The sequence below is a fragment of the Aspergillus neoniger genome (genome assembly GCF_003184625.1).
Source record: "Aspergillus neoniger CBS 115656 unplaced genomic scaffold BO87scaffold_49, whole genome shotgun sequence".
In the NCBI taxonomy this organism is placed as follows: domain Eukaryota; kingdom Fungi; phylum Ascomycota; class Eurotiomycetes; order Eurotiales; family Aspergillaceae; genus Aspergillus; species Aspergillus neoniger.
Window position 1 is genome coordinate 87570 of NW_020291177.1, and position 16166 is coordinate 103735.

Genomic DNA, 16166 nt, shown 5'->3' on the forward strand with positions numbered 1-16166 from the left:
ATCCCTTCCACAGAGTCAGTCTCGCAACACCAAGTCGATTCGATCAATCCCCAAAGCCTCTTCTCGCTTCTTTCCCTCTTTCCCTTCCCTCTTCCTTTGATTTCTTTCCCTCCCTTTTCCCCCCTCACCCTTTTCTCACCACCTCCCATCCCATCATGCCCGCCCCCTCCACCACCCTCCTCATCGAGGGTTCCTTCACCGAGCTCGCCGACGAGTTCGCCCAGTACATCGACGCCCTGCGCAAGTCCGAGGCCTCCAGCAGCCTCCAGTCCGAGATTTCCCCGCTTCTGCAGCCCCTTCGTGAGCAGGAACAGTCCGAAGCAGAGCCCGACCGCAAGCAGCGCGATGAGGTTCTCAAGAAGTTGGTCTCCGCGGCCGTTGTCCTGAACAGCGCCCCCGAGAAGGGTACGTATTATCGATAGAACACCCCTCTATACACGAGACGTGGATCCAGAGACTGACGGACGGACGAATAATTTATATTATACAGAGATCATCTCCGCCTACAACCTTCTTGTCCACCTAGTTCACCAGGCCTCCGACCCGGATATGTTCCTGTCCCGCATCTGTACCTACCTCGCCAAACCCATCTCTTCCTCCCCTCAGTTCGGCCCCTCCTTGGCCATCTCCATCCTGTCCACCATCTTCAACACTCTTGCTCCCTCCGACTCCAGCCGCTACCACGTTCTCCTGGCTACCGTCGCCGTCATCCGTCAGTCCAGCTCGTCCATTGCCTTTGACGCCCTCAAGTCCCAGCTGGTCGCTCAGCTGCCCAGCTGGCTCGCCGCCTGGGAGCTGGACGCCGACGAGGCCCAGCGCCTGCACCTCGCCATTGCCGATGCCGCCCAGGCCTCTGGTGACCCCGAGTTGGCTCAGACCCATGTCGTCCAGGCCCTGCAGACCATCCCTGCCGCCAACGCCAGCGCCCCCGAGGCCCGCGATCTCGCTGTCCGCGCCCTGACCTCCGCCCTCACCCACCCGGCTGTCTTCGACTTCACCCCCCTGACTGCCTCCGACGCCGTCCAGGCCCTCCGGTCCAGCGACAGCACCCTCTTTGAGCTGCTCGAGATCTTCACCGCCGACACCCTCGACGCCTACGAGGCCTTTATTTCCGCTACTCCTCTGGCCAGCATCTCCGGCGGCGTTCTGGCTGAGTCCGGCGAGGCCCTGCAGAACAAGATGCGTCTGCTCACTCTGGCCTCCCTGGCTGCTTCCACCCCGTCCCGCTCCCTCCCCTACGCCACGATCGCTACGGCTCTCCGCGTGGAGCCCACCGACGTCGAAAAGTGGGTTATTGACACCATCCGTGCTGGCCTCGTCGAGGGTAAGCTGTCTCAGCTGCGCTCCGAGTTTCTGGTTCACCGGGCCACCTACCGTGTCTTTGGCGAGAAGCAGTGGGCCGAGGTGCAGGGTCGCCTGATGGTCTGGCGCCGCAGCCTGGAGAACGTGTTGGGTGTTGTTCGCAGCGAGCGGGAGCGGTTTGTTCGCGAGGGGCTGCAGGCGGCCCAGGCTGCCGAGGAGGCTGCCCAGGGCAAGGGTAACGACAAGAAGGGTGGTGACCGTCGCCGTCACAACAACAACAACAACAACAACAACAACAACAACAACCAGCAACAGCAGCAGCAGCAAGCACCTGCGGCACCCGCCGCTGCCCCGGAGGCCGTTGCCGTGGAGTAAAGGACTGATGACCGTTTGGTTGAATGATTGACTGATACACAGAGAAGCATACACATTGGGATGAATGAATAAAAAGTTTTCTGTGTGTTGTTGTGAGTTGTGGGCTTGGAAGGTGTTCTTTCTATGTTAATGTTCTGCTGTGTCCACACTTTTTTTTTATCCCCATTTTCCCTTTATTTCCATCTCACGGGCTCAATTTTCCTTTTATTTCTCTTTTTTATTTACCATGGTAGCTATTGGATTCTAGACAGGTTTATATCCACATTTCATCATGAGAAGGTGGGGGAAAGCCTGACAGACAAATGATACGAGTTATGCCGAGTGTGTAACTGAGTTTTTATGTATATTCCCAAGGTACTACTTTATACATACATAGACCAATTTGGGGTGTTGCAACAAGGGTAAATTACTCAGAATATAAGCATATATATATAGTTACTACTAGGATCATGATGTAGTTGAATGTACTACTCATCAATGTGGCTCTCACGTATCTACCGACCATCTATCCATCTATGTACCACCCACGCCCAACCAAACACTCGTTATAATATTTTCAAAACCCAGAAAAACCAACCTTACAAAGGACTAATGCCCTTACTCTTAAATCCCTCGCGAATGCGCTCATACACCTCATCAACCGATCCCGTTGCCGTCACCGAAATCACCTTATTTTGCTCCTCGAACGCCTTGACAACAGGCATACTAGTCTCGACGAACGTACGGAACCTCTTCCGGATACTCTCCGCATTATCATCATCCCTACCGGAGGTCTCTCCACGCTTCAACAACCTCGTCTCCATGACCTCCTCAGGACAATCCAAGAACAGGGTCATCTCCGACGGACACACGGTATCCTCGAAGAACACGGCCTGGTCGAGCTTGCGGGGGAATCCATCAATGAGGAAGCGGGGCTTGGGGCCACCTTCTTGCTGTTGTTTCTTGCCGGAGGCCAGGGCGTCGGCCATGGCGTTGGACAGCAATGCGACGGTGATCTCCATGGGCACGATCTTGCCCTCGCGGATGTAGGTCTTGATGAGGTCGCCGTATTGGCTGCCTTCGCGGACTTGTTCGGCGCGCAGGAGATCGCCGGCGCTCAGGTGGGTGAAACCATAGTCGCGGACCAGGTTACTGGATTGTGTGCCTTTGCCGCTGCCGGGGCCGCCGAGGATGAAGACCACGGTGATGTCGGTGGGGGAGAAGCGGGGTTGGGTGGTCATTTTGGTGGTGGTGATGGTTGGTTTTGTGAGATCGGATTCTGGGGAAGGAGGGAGGTGAGGTGGTCAGTTTAGGTGCTTGTTTGTTGGTCGGTTGGTTGGTAGGTAAATAGGTAGGGGAAGTTGTTATTATTGGAGGGGAGAAGAGGGGTGGTGGTTGGTGGGCAGTGGTGTGGGTTCAAGGTACAGAGAAGAGGGACATACAATTGGAACCGGGCTTGGGTTTATGCACGCCGGTGCGGGATTTCACGAGTAAGACGTAGGAACCGGTGCCCACAGCGAAGAGGGCAACAAAGGGGAGGACTTTGAAGTTGGAGCGGCTGTATTGGGTAGGGTTGTTGGAGGATTGAGGAGAAGAGGAAGAGGAAGAAGAGAGGGAAGAAGAGGACGAATAGGGGCGATGGAGAGACAGTCGGAGATGTCGGTGGGGGGCCACCACGGGCGGCAGTGTAGCTCCTCGCTGTAGTAACTTGATAGACATTGGAAGAGATGGGATGGGATGGGATGAGGACTGGGGGAATGAGGATAAAGTATTAGAGGGAATTGAAGGGGAATTGATGACAATACAGATTGAGCTATTTATACTGCAAGACTTGCAAAGAAGTAAACGCAGAAGAGGACAAACCCAGATGAAGGAGAGGAAAAAGAAAAGCAGGAAAAGGAAAGTTGAAGTTCATCTCGCATTCGCTACTTTGGGACTAGCGCGGATGGCCTGATCTATACAATCTGAGAGTGGTGTTACTTACTTCCACTTGTATGGCTTCATCTTCTTCCTCTTTCTCACTTACTCTACGTACAGTTACTTGAATGATTTGATTCATTGTATTGTGGATCTAAAAACTGTTATGAACAGGTAGGATACTATACGTTCACCTCTTGACAGTTCTTCTTGCCGAATCCATCACTTCAATCCACACATCTACAGCATCTCATCAAGTGAACGATCTCTCGCTGCCACCACCTGTATCGCATCATTCTTGCACGTCTTCCAACCATATCTCTTTGTCTTCTGGCTGTCTCATTCACCCCAACCTTCTCGGCATCTCATAGCTTCTCCTCCCTGCTCATGCAGTCTCCCCCCCAGCAAGATGCTCCATTCTCACCCCCCAGCTCCGAGAAACAACCGTGCATATGCAAGAGCGCCTAGAGCACCTAGAGCACCTAGAGTACATAGAGGTCACTTTCAATCAGCTCTGCATGCACAGCCTCTTGTACATTCTCAGCCTTTCTCCCGAGGTCAACAGCACCATCATTTGAACGTGAGTGATCTCTCCCAACATGCAATGCACACACTAACACACCCAGTCCCGTGGAACACAATCACATATTTACGGAAGTCAGAGAGGTCGTCCTAGAGGACAAATGTATACAGCCAACTTTCAGCCATCATGGGGAGCACCAAACAGTAACGGAGCTCCCAGCCGTAGTCGTTCCAACTACAGAGGCCGCAGATCCAGGAAGAAGTTTCCAGCCAATACTAGATCTCAGAACTCTAGACATCTTACTACAATGTCTACAGCTCCATATTTCAATATCAAACGTCTATCTTCCGGTTCGACTGAAGGGAAAGCAGTAGCGCAGATACCCTCGCCATTCCAACGGCTCCCACCGGAAATTCGAGACCAAATCTATGACCATATATTTGAACCTCACCGTGTCGAGCTCATACGAAGAAGCGAGAAAGATCTGACTAAACACCCAAAGAGAGTGTACTACCGCCTATATCATAACCAGCTTCGATCGCGCGATCCCATCACGCAGCAAATTCAGGACCCCTGTCGGAAAACTCAACTCCCTGTGCCCATAGCACTGGTTTTTACATGTCGCAGTATCTACTGCGACACCCTTTGGTGGCTGTACTCAACTACCCAATTTGTCTTCACTTCGACGAAGACTATGAACCGCTTCTTCAACACCATCCCCTCGGAAGTACAGCCTGCAATTCGACATGTCGAGATCAACCAGGAAATGCACAGTGAACCAAGTTTAACCGAGCATCGTATACACAAGGTCCGAAGTGACTGGGCTTTCACAATGGCATGTGAGAACTTGGTGAGGTGCTGCTCAGGACTGCAAGTCTTGTACATTTACTTTCGCATCCGTGACTGGCCCATGAGCCTCGAGATCGGCGAAACATGGTCATTGCCAATGATGGCCTTTGCGGAATACAAAGGTAAAGGCGGCTTGGACGTCGTCACCATCAATCTCGATATGCCAAGGTTTGGTGTCCAGAAGTTGAAGAATATGGCCAAAACATTGGAAAAACGATTCATGAAGCCCAAGGCGTTCCAGATCAGGGAGGATGAGCGATTGGCTAGAGAGTTAAGTTGCTCTTTCATGGAATTGCGGGTAGAGGGAAATTACTGATATTTCTCTTTCGTCAATGTCCTCGTCAGTTTGATAGTGAATATGAAGATTAATCTCAGGTGTTCGAAGAGTGGGGGAAGATTGATCGTTGATATTTGTTTCTTCTTTTTCTTTCCTTTCTTTTTTCCTTCTTTCTTTTCCGAGTTACTCATTTATGGTTTCATGAGATAACCGCAACATGTTTCTATGATAGGTCTCTTTTCTAAATACCGTAAACAGAAAAACAAAACTGGAAATCACCACTCTATTGAGTTGAATCAAAGTGCACTGGCTGTCTATTTATGCAAGTCCGATTAAATGTAGTCAATATGTACGTCAGTCGTCAAGGGGGGAATATACGGTACAAAAATGGGGGGTGTCTAGACATGCATGAACGCCCGCGATATGCAAAAGATAATGACCCGTCTTTCCTTCCTTTCTTTTTCCTTCCTTAATGCCCTTCAAACAAGCGAGCAAACCCCCAAGTCTTGCCCGCACCCATATCATCTTCTATCCACAGCGTGCTTCCCTCTCTTTTTCGGGTTTACTCCCTCGACCTGTCAACTTCCGTCAAGGACTGGCCCTCTTCGGACGGAACCTCGTGGTATGCCTGCATACGACGACGACGAAGAAACCAATAACCGCCCGCCAGGACCCCGCCCACGGAGCAGATGACCAGAACAGAGATCAGCAAGCCACCGACTCCGTGGATAACCTCGTACGCCTTATCCACGGCCATGGCTGCTTGCTTGGCTGCTTCCTTAGCCTCCGCATTGGGGTCCACCTCTTCCACATCTTCTTCCACCTCGGCCTGCTTGGGGCCGTAAAGAATGGTCGGGTCATCGGCGGTAGGCTTCGTGTCACCCTGGAAGCCGGCCAGGCGCCAGTTCTGTGGGGTCTCGGTGCGGTGGATGGGAGATGAGCCGATGACGTTGCCGTCCTTGTCGACGGCCTCGACGGAGATCCAATCGAGGTAGCCGTCTGCGATGTACATGGTCTCGAAGTCGAACTTGGTTGTGTTGCCAATCAGGACGGGAATGCCGTGGCGGTCGGCTCGCGCGTAGAAGTTCCAGGTGGCGATGTCGGTGGCACCGTTCCAGCTGACATGGAAGATCGTCGCCAGGTCGGTCTCATCGGTACCGTAGACGGAGGCGATCACGTCCGGGGGAGTGTTGGGGCGGCCGACGAAGGGGAATTTGTACGACCGGTAGGTCGAGAAGCGGGTGGATGCGAAGCGGCCTTGCATGAGGACCTTGCCGTCGGGCGAATGCTCGCTCTGCATGCCTTGTTCACTCCAGCCCACGAAGACGTTTCCGTTCGGCAGGGTCTGAACACTACCACGGAGACGGGTCAGGCCGTTGTCTGGGCGGTTGTAGCGCTTGAGCAGACGCGCGGTCATGGGGGTCGTCGTGGTGTCGATCTGCACGAACATCGCTGCGGATGTGTCTTCCTCGTTTTCGGCCTCATCAGAGGCATTGTTCAGGAAGGAGACAATGGCATGGGTGGCATTGGACTCGACAAAACGTGCGTGGTGTTGCTTGGAGAAGGTGAAGTCCTGAACGAAGTCGGAGTACTTCCCACCAAGGCGCCATTTGATCTGTCCATCCTCGCCGGAGATCAGATAGAGGGTGCTCGTGAATCGCGCAGACAAGAGGTAGTCTCCTGTCGTACTCTTATCAATGGAGTTCACGTGGACATAATCCCAGCCGGGTTGGGAAGCCGGCGGCGAGCGAGAATCGACTTTCACGGACTCGTGAATAGGGATGTAGCCGAGAGAAGACCATTCGTAGAGGACTTCGCCGGTAGCGGTGTCCAGCTCGACGAAGCCACCAGCGACAACCCAGCCGTATTCGTTGGGACGACCGAGGTCTCCCAGGTCGACATATTCGTTGCGATATGCGCAAGCCAAAGCAGTCTTTCCACCAGGAAGGACATTGAACTCGTGCATGTTAAATGCTGAGAGATCGTTGGTCACCGGCACAGCAGTTTCGACCTCATAGTTTTGGTCGAGTACGTATCCGTATCCTTTGTCTCTACCACCATCCTGATAGCCATGCTGAAGGATGAAGGACAGGTGAGGTTTGTCGTCGATATTGTTGACGGCTTTGAAATCGAAAATGTTGCGGTTGTCGAACATGCAAGATCCGGCCCAAACCAGAGTCTACGTATGGCCGGTTAGTAAGCTACTTACTCCTTTCGGGGATCTCACTCATTTTTGAGAGACATCCCTTTCCTCACGAAAGGGGGTAAAATGAATTTCTGGGATAAGGAATGAGGAAACGTACGCCATCTGCATCATAGATGTAGGGTCCAACTTGGCAAGGCTTCCATTGCTTCGTGGGAGCTTCTGGGTCAATCACGCCATATGGCGCAACGAACCAGTAGCCTGGGCTAACCGATTCGCGATCGTAGTATGCAACATTAAACTTCAATGCTCTCACTTCCGGAAGCTGGCTGCTCGTCAGCAAGAAGATCATTTATATATAAGTACGTTGGAAAATTCTCCTACCGTCACAAAGGACATCAAATCATCGTCCGCCTCCGCCTCCGCGACAATCCCGCGAAAAGAAAGAAACAACAGAACCCAGAAGAACAACATTTTTTGAAGGAGTGGCTAGGAGAGGAAGAGTTCCTCCCCCAAGAAAAATAAAATTGTGACGATTAGCTAGGGAAAAGGGCAACGATTAGCGGAAAGGAAGGAAGGAGGACAGCGGGAGACGACCGGGTCATTAAGACAGACGGTCGCTGTCTGTCAAGCAGCCAAGTGGACGTCGATGGTATCTATCCGAAAGATCTTCTCCCTGGCGCGCAGGGAACAGTAGTCAAGTATGGAGGTGCCCCCTGCAAGAACACCCCATCCACGACACCGTCGAAACGGAATCCCATGAGCCAGCACAAATTGGGAGAGGCTAAGACTCCGCAAAGCATTACGGAATCTCCATAATTTGGGTCGGGCACGGCCAGTGACAACGTAAGTGCTGATACGGCCGCTGACGATCAGACGAGGCGGACACTCTTGGCAGCGTTTCGGACAGTGGAGCTGCGGGCCACGCTGCGAACTTCATCAGCGCAGGAGACGCTCTGATTGCTGGATAAGGTGCAGCCGGAAGTCGCCCAGATTCGTGGACGGGTCATCCCATGATCCCACTGGGTGGCCACGCCAAATGAAGCGACTTGACCCGGCAATTCTACGCTGGAGGTGTGAATATATCGAATCCTCTGAGCCGCCACCCCCAAACCCTCTTGTTCCCTCCTTAAACGTGGAAGGGAGGAGGAGGGGAGGCTGCGTTATGTGAGTATGTATGTGAGCAGCAGCGCCACTAACCCCGAGCTGATTCGGACCTCGGGCATGAAACATTGAACTCTTTTCCACCCCGAGTTTACCCCTTCCGGAGATCTAGACCGACTCAGTTGCGAGTGTGTGGCTGAAATGGACTATTGGGAGACCCATGGCTATGGCCGGTTGTCTGATTCTACCCGCAAAATCAGTTGTCAATTGGCGACGGTCCACGTACTCCCAGTTTCTTCCCACGGACTTGGCGCACTAAGCGAAATTGGCCGTCTAAGACTTACTTTTCTGGAAAGAGTTCTATGGTGAGTCTCCAAGCCGGTTACCCGCAACCACGAGCGAACCGTGCCGCCTGGGGAGAAAATTCCTGGCGGATTGGCGAATGAGAGGATCCATGGCATGCCGGTGTCGGTGTCATTTGCCATTTCAGAGTTCTCAGACCCATGGACACCTCAGGCTAACCGCCGACTCCATCCAGGAGAAGCGATCGGCAGTCCATAGATATAGGCTCTCTTTTCCATCGTCCCAGACAGATTATCTTAGTGATTATCATGGATACGCTTGCTTTGATCAGCGGGTCTTCTCCGTTAGCACCGGTAGTGGTGAGCTGAGTTTTGCTCCGTAGCTTGGGCGATCTGGTATGATGGTATGCGTGGTGCAAGGGGGGAAGAAGGAAGGATCTGGATAAAAAATGAGTCTTCTTTTTTTTTTCTTTTCCCGATCTCAGATGGACCCCTGGAATGGGATACAGTGGAATCCTGAGATTTCACGATGCACAATTTCCGGGGTAGCCCAACAAGCTATGGAGTAAGTATGGCGAAAGATAAGAGTCGCTTGAATTGGCGAGGTGAGGGAGGTGTGCAATTGAAAATGGACTGGCGTGACCACCTGACAAGCCACGTGATGGGTATACAATCCTTTGAAATTGGCTTTCGTCCAGCCATCCATTTTTTATCTTTGCTGCGATCAACTACTGTTCGTCGCACGATCTACCAAACCATGGCAAATAGGTTTTAATCTGCGACCATGACTTCTCAGCACCGGAGTAGAAAATGCGGAATATTCCTATTCCCTGTTTCCTACCTGGGTCAGGCGGTTTCGGTTGTGTGTGGACTACGTATACACTGAACGACAGTCCCGCCAATTCCGTTGCGGTGGGTTGATCTCTGCCAATACAGTTCGGGTGAGGGAGACGATGACGGTTGCCACTCAGTTCTTCCGGCTGGATCTGATCCACTTGTTGAAGACTTCCGTGAAACGAATGCATTAGCCTATAAGGTCAAGCTCATCTCGAGCCACAGGGATCCCCTTCTGGGAAGTGATCGTTGGCCTGCGCAGAGAGTGCTTGGCTGTAGCCAAGTATAAACCTAAATACAGATGTGTACGTATGGGGTGCAGTGACCACCTATCTGCCTACTACTTCTCTCATCCTTCAAGTTCGGTATTTCACCCCTACTCCGGGCGCTGAAGCGGCATAGCCTATGATTTCGGGTTCCGCGAATGTCTTCGGTCTATACCTCAGGGTTTCCGACAGAGCTACTAGTACAAGTCCTTCTGTGCCTAGCAAGTCGTCCAGACCGAGCTGTGGAGGAATTGATTGCTGACACACCGTGGTGACGTTGACTCGCGAAGGGTTACCGGGCCCATCATGAGTTAGCGCATCGATGATAAGCGCCCAAGCAAGTGGGTTGTATAGCACTCCTTTATGCGTGTACAATCCTCCTGCGGGCTTGTGGGCGCAAATAGACTGTAAGTGATTATTGGACACGCCAACTCCACGTGCATCCTGGAGGATCGCAGATGCTTGGTCTCCATCCATCGGCTGCACAACCTCGTCAAAGGAAGAGTAGATGGTCGTCGTGTGAACATACGCCGACTCACCCCCGAGTGCCCTCAGGGTGCGAACGAACTTAGCGTCCCACCCCTGCTGCCACAGTGCGGGGGTGCACATTATCCCCGCTAGCCAGGGGCACACCAGCCTGGCCTCAACAGTCCCTCGGAAATCAGGGCTTATTGCAATGAAATCCTCCACTGAGCCCCGCGTGGATGGCCAATATTTGAGGGCCCACTGTGTGTTCAACCCGCCCTGGGACCAAGAGATGATGTTAACCTTGGACTGGTAGAGACTGGATATGTAGTTAATGGAATATGCGATGTATTCAGCGGTAACCTGGACGTCTCCCAGAGAGGCTTGGGGTATATTGACCCAAGCCAAGTCAACTTCCGGGATAGCGTTGCCCAACTTTCCGAAATTATAATAAAACGATGTTCCAGCAGGTGCGGCCGTTCCTGGAACCAAGATCACTGGTTTCCTTCCACTGCTGTTCTCCCCTTGGGAGAAAGATGGCATATAGATAGCCTCTCTAAGAGCTGCTTCTGGGATGGAATACGGTGCATCCTCGGTCGCTTTAGACGGGTATATACTTCCGCTTTTGAGGTCGGGGTTTAGGTTATGAGCCGAGTTAATTTTGGCGTTCGGATAACCATTCAAGACGGTGAGGATCTTGGGGGTAACTAGGCCTGAGGCTGCTATGTCGTTTGCAAAATCCAGCATTGTCGAGCTACTCTTCTTGGTGAATAATGCCTCGATCCTTTTCAGTGCCAATTGCACCTGCTCATCCCCAGGTTGTTGCAATTTCTCGTTTGTTGCAAGACCTGATATAATACCCGCAGCCACAGACGATACCTTCTTATTCACCATGGGATCTTTGGCTGCATTCGACAAAACTGAGACAAGATCATGGTCCGAATCTGGCACAGGCGAGGGTTGTTGGGGAACTGAAATGCAGAGGCATACAGGGCTCAAGAATACCCCACAAAGGAGACGTCTAGCTAGGGCAGACAGCCGCATGTTATGCAGGTTCAGTGATGCACGATAGAGAGTTGAGAGGTGCACCCGCGATGAATGCGCTTACCGGGCAGAGAGAAACCGCTGACGGATATAGCCAGAACAAGTGTGCCTCGTATCTGACACCAGGAAGTGTTCCGATTCTTCTTGACAGGCCTCGGTCTCATATGCTGATTTACTCCTTCGTCATTGATTTGCAGTCTTGACTTGGAGAGAGCCAAGATCCAGTCGCAGTCTAGACATCAGAAGCGCAAGCCCATGGTTACCGGACAATGGAGCGATTGGATGCGTCTGACTGAGGATATTTGCATTATCTCTCAAGGGTCAGCATTCTGTCTGACCTTCAAATGGTCGGTCTCCCACTCCGCGGGCCACCCGTGAGATATCGGGAAACTAAGGCAACTTTTATGCTTTGCCACTAACTCCGAGCCTGCACAAGTCATCCTGAATTGATAGAAGAGGTATGGAGTGTGAAGCTAATCAGCAGGTATCTGTCATACAATTGGTCCAAAGCACAGCGTCTGCAGCAGTTCATTTGATCTCCCTGTCGCCACTCTATTTCCAGTCGGAGGAAATCGGTGACGGGCAACGGGAGCGTGAAGATGATGGTCAAATGACCATGTTTGCGACGTATGAACAGCTCAGTGGCTTCTTGGTTCGATTCTCTGGCCGGTTTAAGCAGAAGTGGCCGGCTGATGCTGATGTGCCATTGCTCCAGGGCCTTTTAAAAAGACCAAGCTTGGAGCAAGCAGGTAGTTGAGAAAGGATGGAAAGAGCAATTAAGATCCCAACAGACGCCAATGTTCCCCGGATATACTATCGCTACTGGACCCAAAGAATTGTAACAGTACCCCAGGCTCGAGTCATCTGCATTGCAGTGCAGTCCGGGGAAGACCACAAGTGCAACCACCACAAAGCCAACAACACCCAGCTGTCAACGCTCCAGTATTATTCAAGAGGTTCTTGATCCAATAGTGATTGATGTATTCTGTATGGCCTCATTATCTTACAAACCCCTCAGACCTCCGTGGCCCCGCCCCGACAGCATCATCCCACTTCATTCCGTCTTATCCAAAGTCTTCGGATTATGTGCTACACGATGCCCATGCTGATCGTGAAAGATGACCTTGAGAGGGTTGAAAAGGACCGTCAGCCGCATGTGCTCGATGCCTCGAGTCTGGTCTGCGGGGACTTGCTTACTTTGGGTGGGTTGGCTACCTCTTCTTCATGTGCTTCAGCCTCGTCCGTAACGACTTTGTCAACCTGGGTTGGTTCAGTTAGCCGTGTGCTAAGACTAATTACTGAATTGCGAAGCTAACATAAGCCGTTCAACAACGACAATGGCACCGAGATGGGGAACGGTAGGCTTACTTCTCCCTCGTGGGTTCCTCCACGATACCTTGTATACACGTAGTCTCCTTCGTTGATCTGTTCTCCCGTCTTGTCTTGAACTCTTCTCGTCGGCATGATGCGAGAGTGGTTTCAGTGTTTATAGCAATATGTAAATTACTGGGTTGCTCGAGGAAAAAGAATGCAGCTATTACAAAAGAAAAGAGTATACCTGAGTGAAGTGTACGATGGACTATTCATATGCACACTTATTTCACACTGGGGGTGATGTCATCATGAGGCAGGAACGAACGCCTCCCGCTGGAGCCTGAAACTATACTAAAAAACCTACACAAGTAGCAAAGGTCAACCTACACATGGCCGCTGTCAATCTCTCATCTTCATGTCGATATTATTCTCGATCCCCGAGCACAGATCTAAACTGGGGATTTGGCTTCGGTACGGTCCTATACCACCACTGTTCAGACCACCTTTGTCAAGTATATCCTAAATAATTGCCTTCGAGAATTTATTCGTGCCATTTTCTTCTACTAGTAGTATGAATATGATGAGCGCTGTTTAGATGAATACTGATCAAGGCTCGATTGGATAGGATTTAGTACTAATAGAGAGTGCAAGCACACCGCACAGCAATCCCATAGGAATATATACCTAAGTACTGATGGAGCCCCTATGACAGAAATATGATGAGATTACTATTTACCACACTACTGCCATTGGAAATGAAGCCATCACAAACACATGGATCTGAGAGAAAATGGGGATAGGAACCACGTCACCACCAGCAGTTCTCCTAAAACCCCCCATGTTCCCCCCTCTCCCAATAGAAAATTAGAAAGTAAGCGCGGATACCGAGCCATTGTCACACAGTGGCAGTGATGCAAGATGGGGAGTGGATGATGGTGGTAGTGCAAGGCTAAAAGTCGGGTGGACCAAGTAGTTGAGCACGACAGTCTCATTGAATGTATAATATAAGTCCGACATGGTGTGAGTAGTATTATGTTGATGATAGTCATAATGATGATGGTGGTGAGTGGTGTCGCCATCTCTTGCTGGTCTTACAATGTTGCAGCAGTCAGTGGTGTTCCCCTCTTGGATGACCCGGACTACTTGGACTTGGCTCATTCGATACGAGGTCATGGAAAATATGTACCCGACCCGCGTTATCTTTAGTGAGTGAGTAGATCACGTTGCCGGGGCTTGGGTTGCATGACTACTCACTGTAGATGGGTAGATGGTGCTAGGATTGTGGGTCCTGGGGCAGAGGATACTGTCGACACGGTATCAGATGGTTCATCATTGTAGCTCTGTCTTGCTAGCAAGGTAACTTCGCTTGAGAGCAAGTAGTAGTGACGTGGGCTGAGGGAGAGTGTGATTTCCTCTTAGTAGGTGTTATAGTGACTTTGGCGTCATTTGTATAGGAGATGATGATGATGATGACCATGATGTTACGACCTGCCGGGGCAGGACTTGTGGTCGTCGAGGTTCTCCCGTAAGCAAAGCTCCCATCGTTAGGATCAAGGTCTGGTGTTCTGATGGGCCACGTAGGTACACAGACACACGGGTTAAATTTAAGGCGTTCATGGCACGGCTGAGGTGTCCTGCATGCTCCGTGAAGATATGGGGGTGATGGATGGTTGGGAAGTCATGAGAACCACGTGGGCAGAGAGTGTCTTGGGCCGTATCAGCAGCACCTATCCTCTGGCTGCTATATGGGAGTGAAACTGAAAGGTGCCCGACTCATCGTATACAAGTAGTAGTTGGTAAATGCTATGATTAGATGAAATTTACAGATTGGACACTGCTGCCGAGTCATGACTGATTGCATCAGGGCAGCACAGCACCCCGACATCTATCAGAATGGAAATTTAGCGGGGATAGCGCCCCTTGCAGGATCAAAATCTCCTGGGTATCTTGACAGGCATTTGGTCCCTTGCACCAACCTTGGCCTGTCTGTGGTAGCGAGGGGACCCTGAAACGCAGAGTACTACTAAATAACAGATCGGGCTAGTAGCGAGTTGGTCTAAATTGTCCTTGCCGATAGAGATCGATCACTCCTGAAATGCGGAGATGGATGATATTGTTGCTGATTGTTATTCTTAGTGTGGTTATCGACAATTACCTTACTGACTTTGTGCGTCTCAGCACATGTCCCGTTCCTTGGCGGAATTTCAGGAATGCGCAGTCTCTCTCACTGATGTAGAAATGTAGTACCCCTACTTAGAGGTATTTAAAGTTGATACGGTGCTATGATGATTAAAAATAATTCAGCCAAGCACTTCCATGGCAAGTAAAACACCCGGATGAAGTAACCGATCAGATACCAGGTGAGTGTAATTAGTATTAAGCTTGAGTAAGTACTTAGTAGCAAGTAAGTAGTGAGTACTTACTACTAGTGAGTACTAAAGTAACTTGCCGAGGGAGAGACGATGATTGGTGGGGAGGAGGATGGGTAAAATGTAACACTCCCGGCCATTGGGAGCGGGCCCACTACCACCGTTGCACCCAGTCGCTCCTCGACCAAACGAAGGTGTCACATTCCAATTCCCTCTGGCTGCATCAAAAGTCCATCATGGGGGACTCTGGGAAAGGATAAGGGAATGCCAGGGAGGCTGCAGTATATCCGATCCCCTCCTTGAACCCTACTCATCCCGCTCATCCCGTTTGTCTGTGAGGAGTCACAGTATACCTCCATACTCGGTTATGTGACTAGCCGAAAGAGATTGAATTTATTTGAATTAAAATGATTTCTCTGCCCGACCAACTGTTGGAGAACCGGTATAAGGATTACCGAAACAATGTCAAAACCGTATCCACAGACACAGACACACACAGGATTGATGTACTGAAGACCAAACCAAGCGGAGGGTCGATGACCTCCCCGATCCATTTTGGATGCAACTCTGTCGCTTCTAAACTTCACCGGGCCCCACTTGGTTCATCTGTTCCCATCACGCCGGGTGGTACTCTTCCCTTCCTTAGATCTAATACTGAGTGAGTATAGGATGACCCTTTCCTCAGCACGGGAAACCATGTCAATGTCATTGATGGGTGTTTCTTGTGTCTCATTGTTTCAGTCACCTATCTTCACTGGTAAGGATAAGCTGACTACCGTTGAGATCAAACTTCCAGTGAGTTATGCTTATTCTTTATACCCCTGAAGAGACTGCTGAAATACGGAGTATTAAGTCAATGATTAGATCATGCATTCGCCCGATCTCTGCGGATGATTAGATGACGATGATGATGATGATGATGATAACGCAGTTCGATGGCTATTTTGGAACTCCCTCGTTTCCATGCGGTGTTCAAATGATCCTTGAATCTGTCTTTCTCTTAAAAACAGTACCTTCCGAGCATCCGAAGCTAGCCCTGGTCGTTCTAGACCAGGCATGGATCCAGGTCTCACATAAAACCCAATCTTAGTAGTACTGATTAC

The 16166-nt window shown here is 50.9% G+C and overlaps 9 protein-coding genes across 9 annotated transcripts; 3 read left to right on the forward strand and 6 right to left on the reverse strand.

Annotated features, from left to right (window-relative positions):
* Nucleotides 1-14: 14 nt before the first annotated feature.
* On the forward strand, nt 15-2091 carry BO87DRAFT_344786 (PCI domain protein). Its single transcript, XM_025620838.1, has 2 exons — nt 15-405; nt 491-2091. The coding sequence occupies exons 1-2, from the start codon at nt 156-158 to the stop codon at nt 1675-1677; spliced, it is 1437 nt and encodes a 478-aa protein (XP_025474891.1). The 5' UTR covers nt 15-155; the 3' UTR covers nt 1678-2091.
* Nucleotides 1899-2897, reverse strand: ura6 (uridylate kinase ura6; the record flags this gene model as incomplete). The annotated part of the gene is made up of 3 exons (XM_025624954.1): nt 1899-1910; nt 2050-2086; nt 2260-2897. The coding sequence occupies 3 exons, from the start codon at nt 2895-2897 to the stop codon at nt 1899-1901; spliced, it is 687 nt and encodes a 228-aa protein (XP_025474892.1).
* An 88-nt stretch (nt 2898-2985) lies between these two features.
* On the reverse strand, nt 2986-3523 carry BO87DRAFT_181998 (uncharacterized protein). The gene has a single exon (XM_025618418.1). It carries the CDS (start codon nt 3373-3375, stop codon nt 3073-3075), a length of 303 nt encoding a protein of 100 aa, XP_025474893.1. The 5' UTR covers nt 3376-3523; the 3' UTR covers nt 2986-3072.
* A 152-nt stretch (nt 3524-3675) lies between these two features.
* Nucleotides 3676-5465, forward strand: BO87DRAFT_410543 (uncharacterized protein). Its single transcript, XM_025626339.1, has 2 exons — nt 3676-4153; nt 4200-5465. The coding sequence occupies exons 1-2, from the start codon at nt 3983-3985 to the stop codon at nt 5259-5261; spliced, it is 1233 nt and encodes a 410-aa protein (XP_025474894.1). The 5' UTR covers nt 3676-3982; the 3' UTR covers nt 5262-5465.
* A 319-nt stretch (nt 5466-5784) lies between these two features.
* Nucleotides 5785-7839, reverse strand: BO87DRAFT_319878 (uncharacterized protein; the record flags this gene model as incomplete). Its single annotated transcript, XM_025619870.1, has 3 exons — nt 5785-7401; nt 7526-7690; nt 7750-7839. The coding sequence occupies 3 exons, from the start codon at nt 7837-7839 to the stop codon at nt 5785-5787; spliced, it is 1872 nt and encodes a 623-aa protein (XP_025474895.1).
* Nucleotides 7840-8670: 831 nt separating this feature from the next.
* Nucleotides 8671-9297, forward strand: BO87DRAFT_410545 (uncharacterized protein; the record flags this gene model as incomplete). Its single annotated transcript, XM_025626340.1, has 2 exons — nt 8671-8834; nt 8962-9297. 2 exons carry the CDS (start codon nt 8671-8673, stop codon nt 9152-9154), a joined length of 357 nt encoding a protein of 118 aa, XP_025474896.1. The 3' UTR covers nt 9155-9297.
* Nucleotides 9298-9779: 482 nt separating this feature from the next.
* Nucleotides 9780-11738, reverse strand: BO87DRAFT_344798 (putative lipase). The gene is made up of 2 exons (XM_025620839.1): nt 11444-11738; nt 9780-11378 (listed from the first exon to the last, which is right to left on the reverse strand). The coding sequence occupies exons 1-2, from the start codon at nt 11542-11544 to the stop codon at nt 9962-9964; spliced, it is 1518 nt and encodes a 505-aa protein (XP_025474897.1). The 5' UTR covers nt 11545-11738; the 3' UTR covers nt 9780-9961.
* Nucleotides 11739-12348: 610 nt separating this feature from the next.
* Nucleotides 12349-12980, reverse strand: BO87DRAFT_380638 (DUF2945 domain-containing protein). Its single transcript, XM_025624334.1, has 3 exons — nt 12749-12980; nt 12578-12640; nt 12349-12503 (listed from the first exon to the last, which is right to left on the reverse strand). Exons 1-3 carry the CDS (start codon nt 12842-12844, stop codon nt 12435-12437), a joined length of 228 nt encoding a protein of 75 aa, XP_025474898.1. The 5' UTR covers nt 12845-12980; the 3' UTR covers nt 12349-12434.
* A 359-nt stretch (nt 12981-13339) lies between these two features.
* Nucleotides 13340-13973, reverse strand: BO87DRAFT_182096 (uncharacterized protein). Its single transcript, XM_025618419.1, has 2 exons — nt 13949-13973; nt 13340-13894 (listed from the first exon to the last, which is right to left on the reverse strand). The coding sequence occupies exon 2, from the start codon at nt 13771-13773 to the stop codon at nt 13459-13461; it is 315 nt and encodes a 104-aa protein (XP_025474899.1). The 5' UTR covers nt 13774-13894; nt 13949-13973; the 3' UTR covers nt 13340-13458.
* Between the last annotated feature and the right edge of the window lie 2193 nt (nt 13974-16166).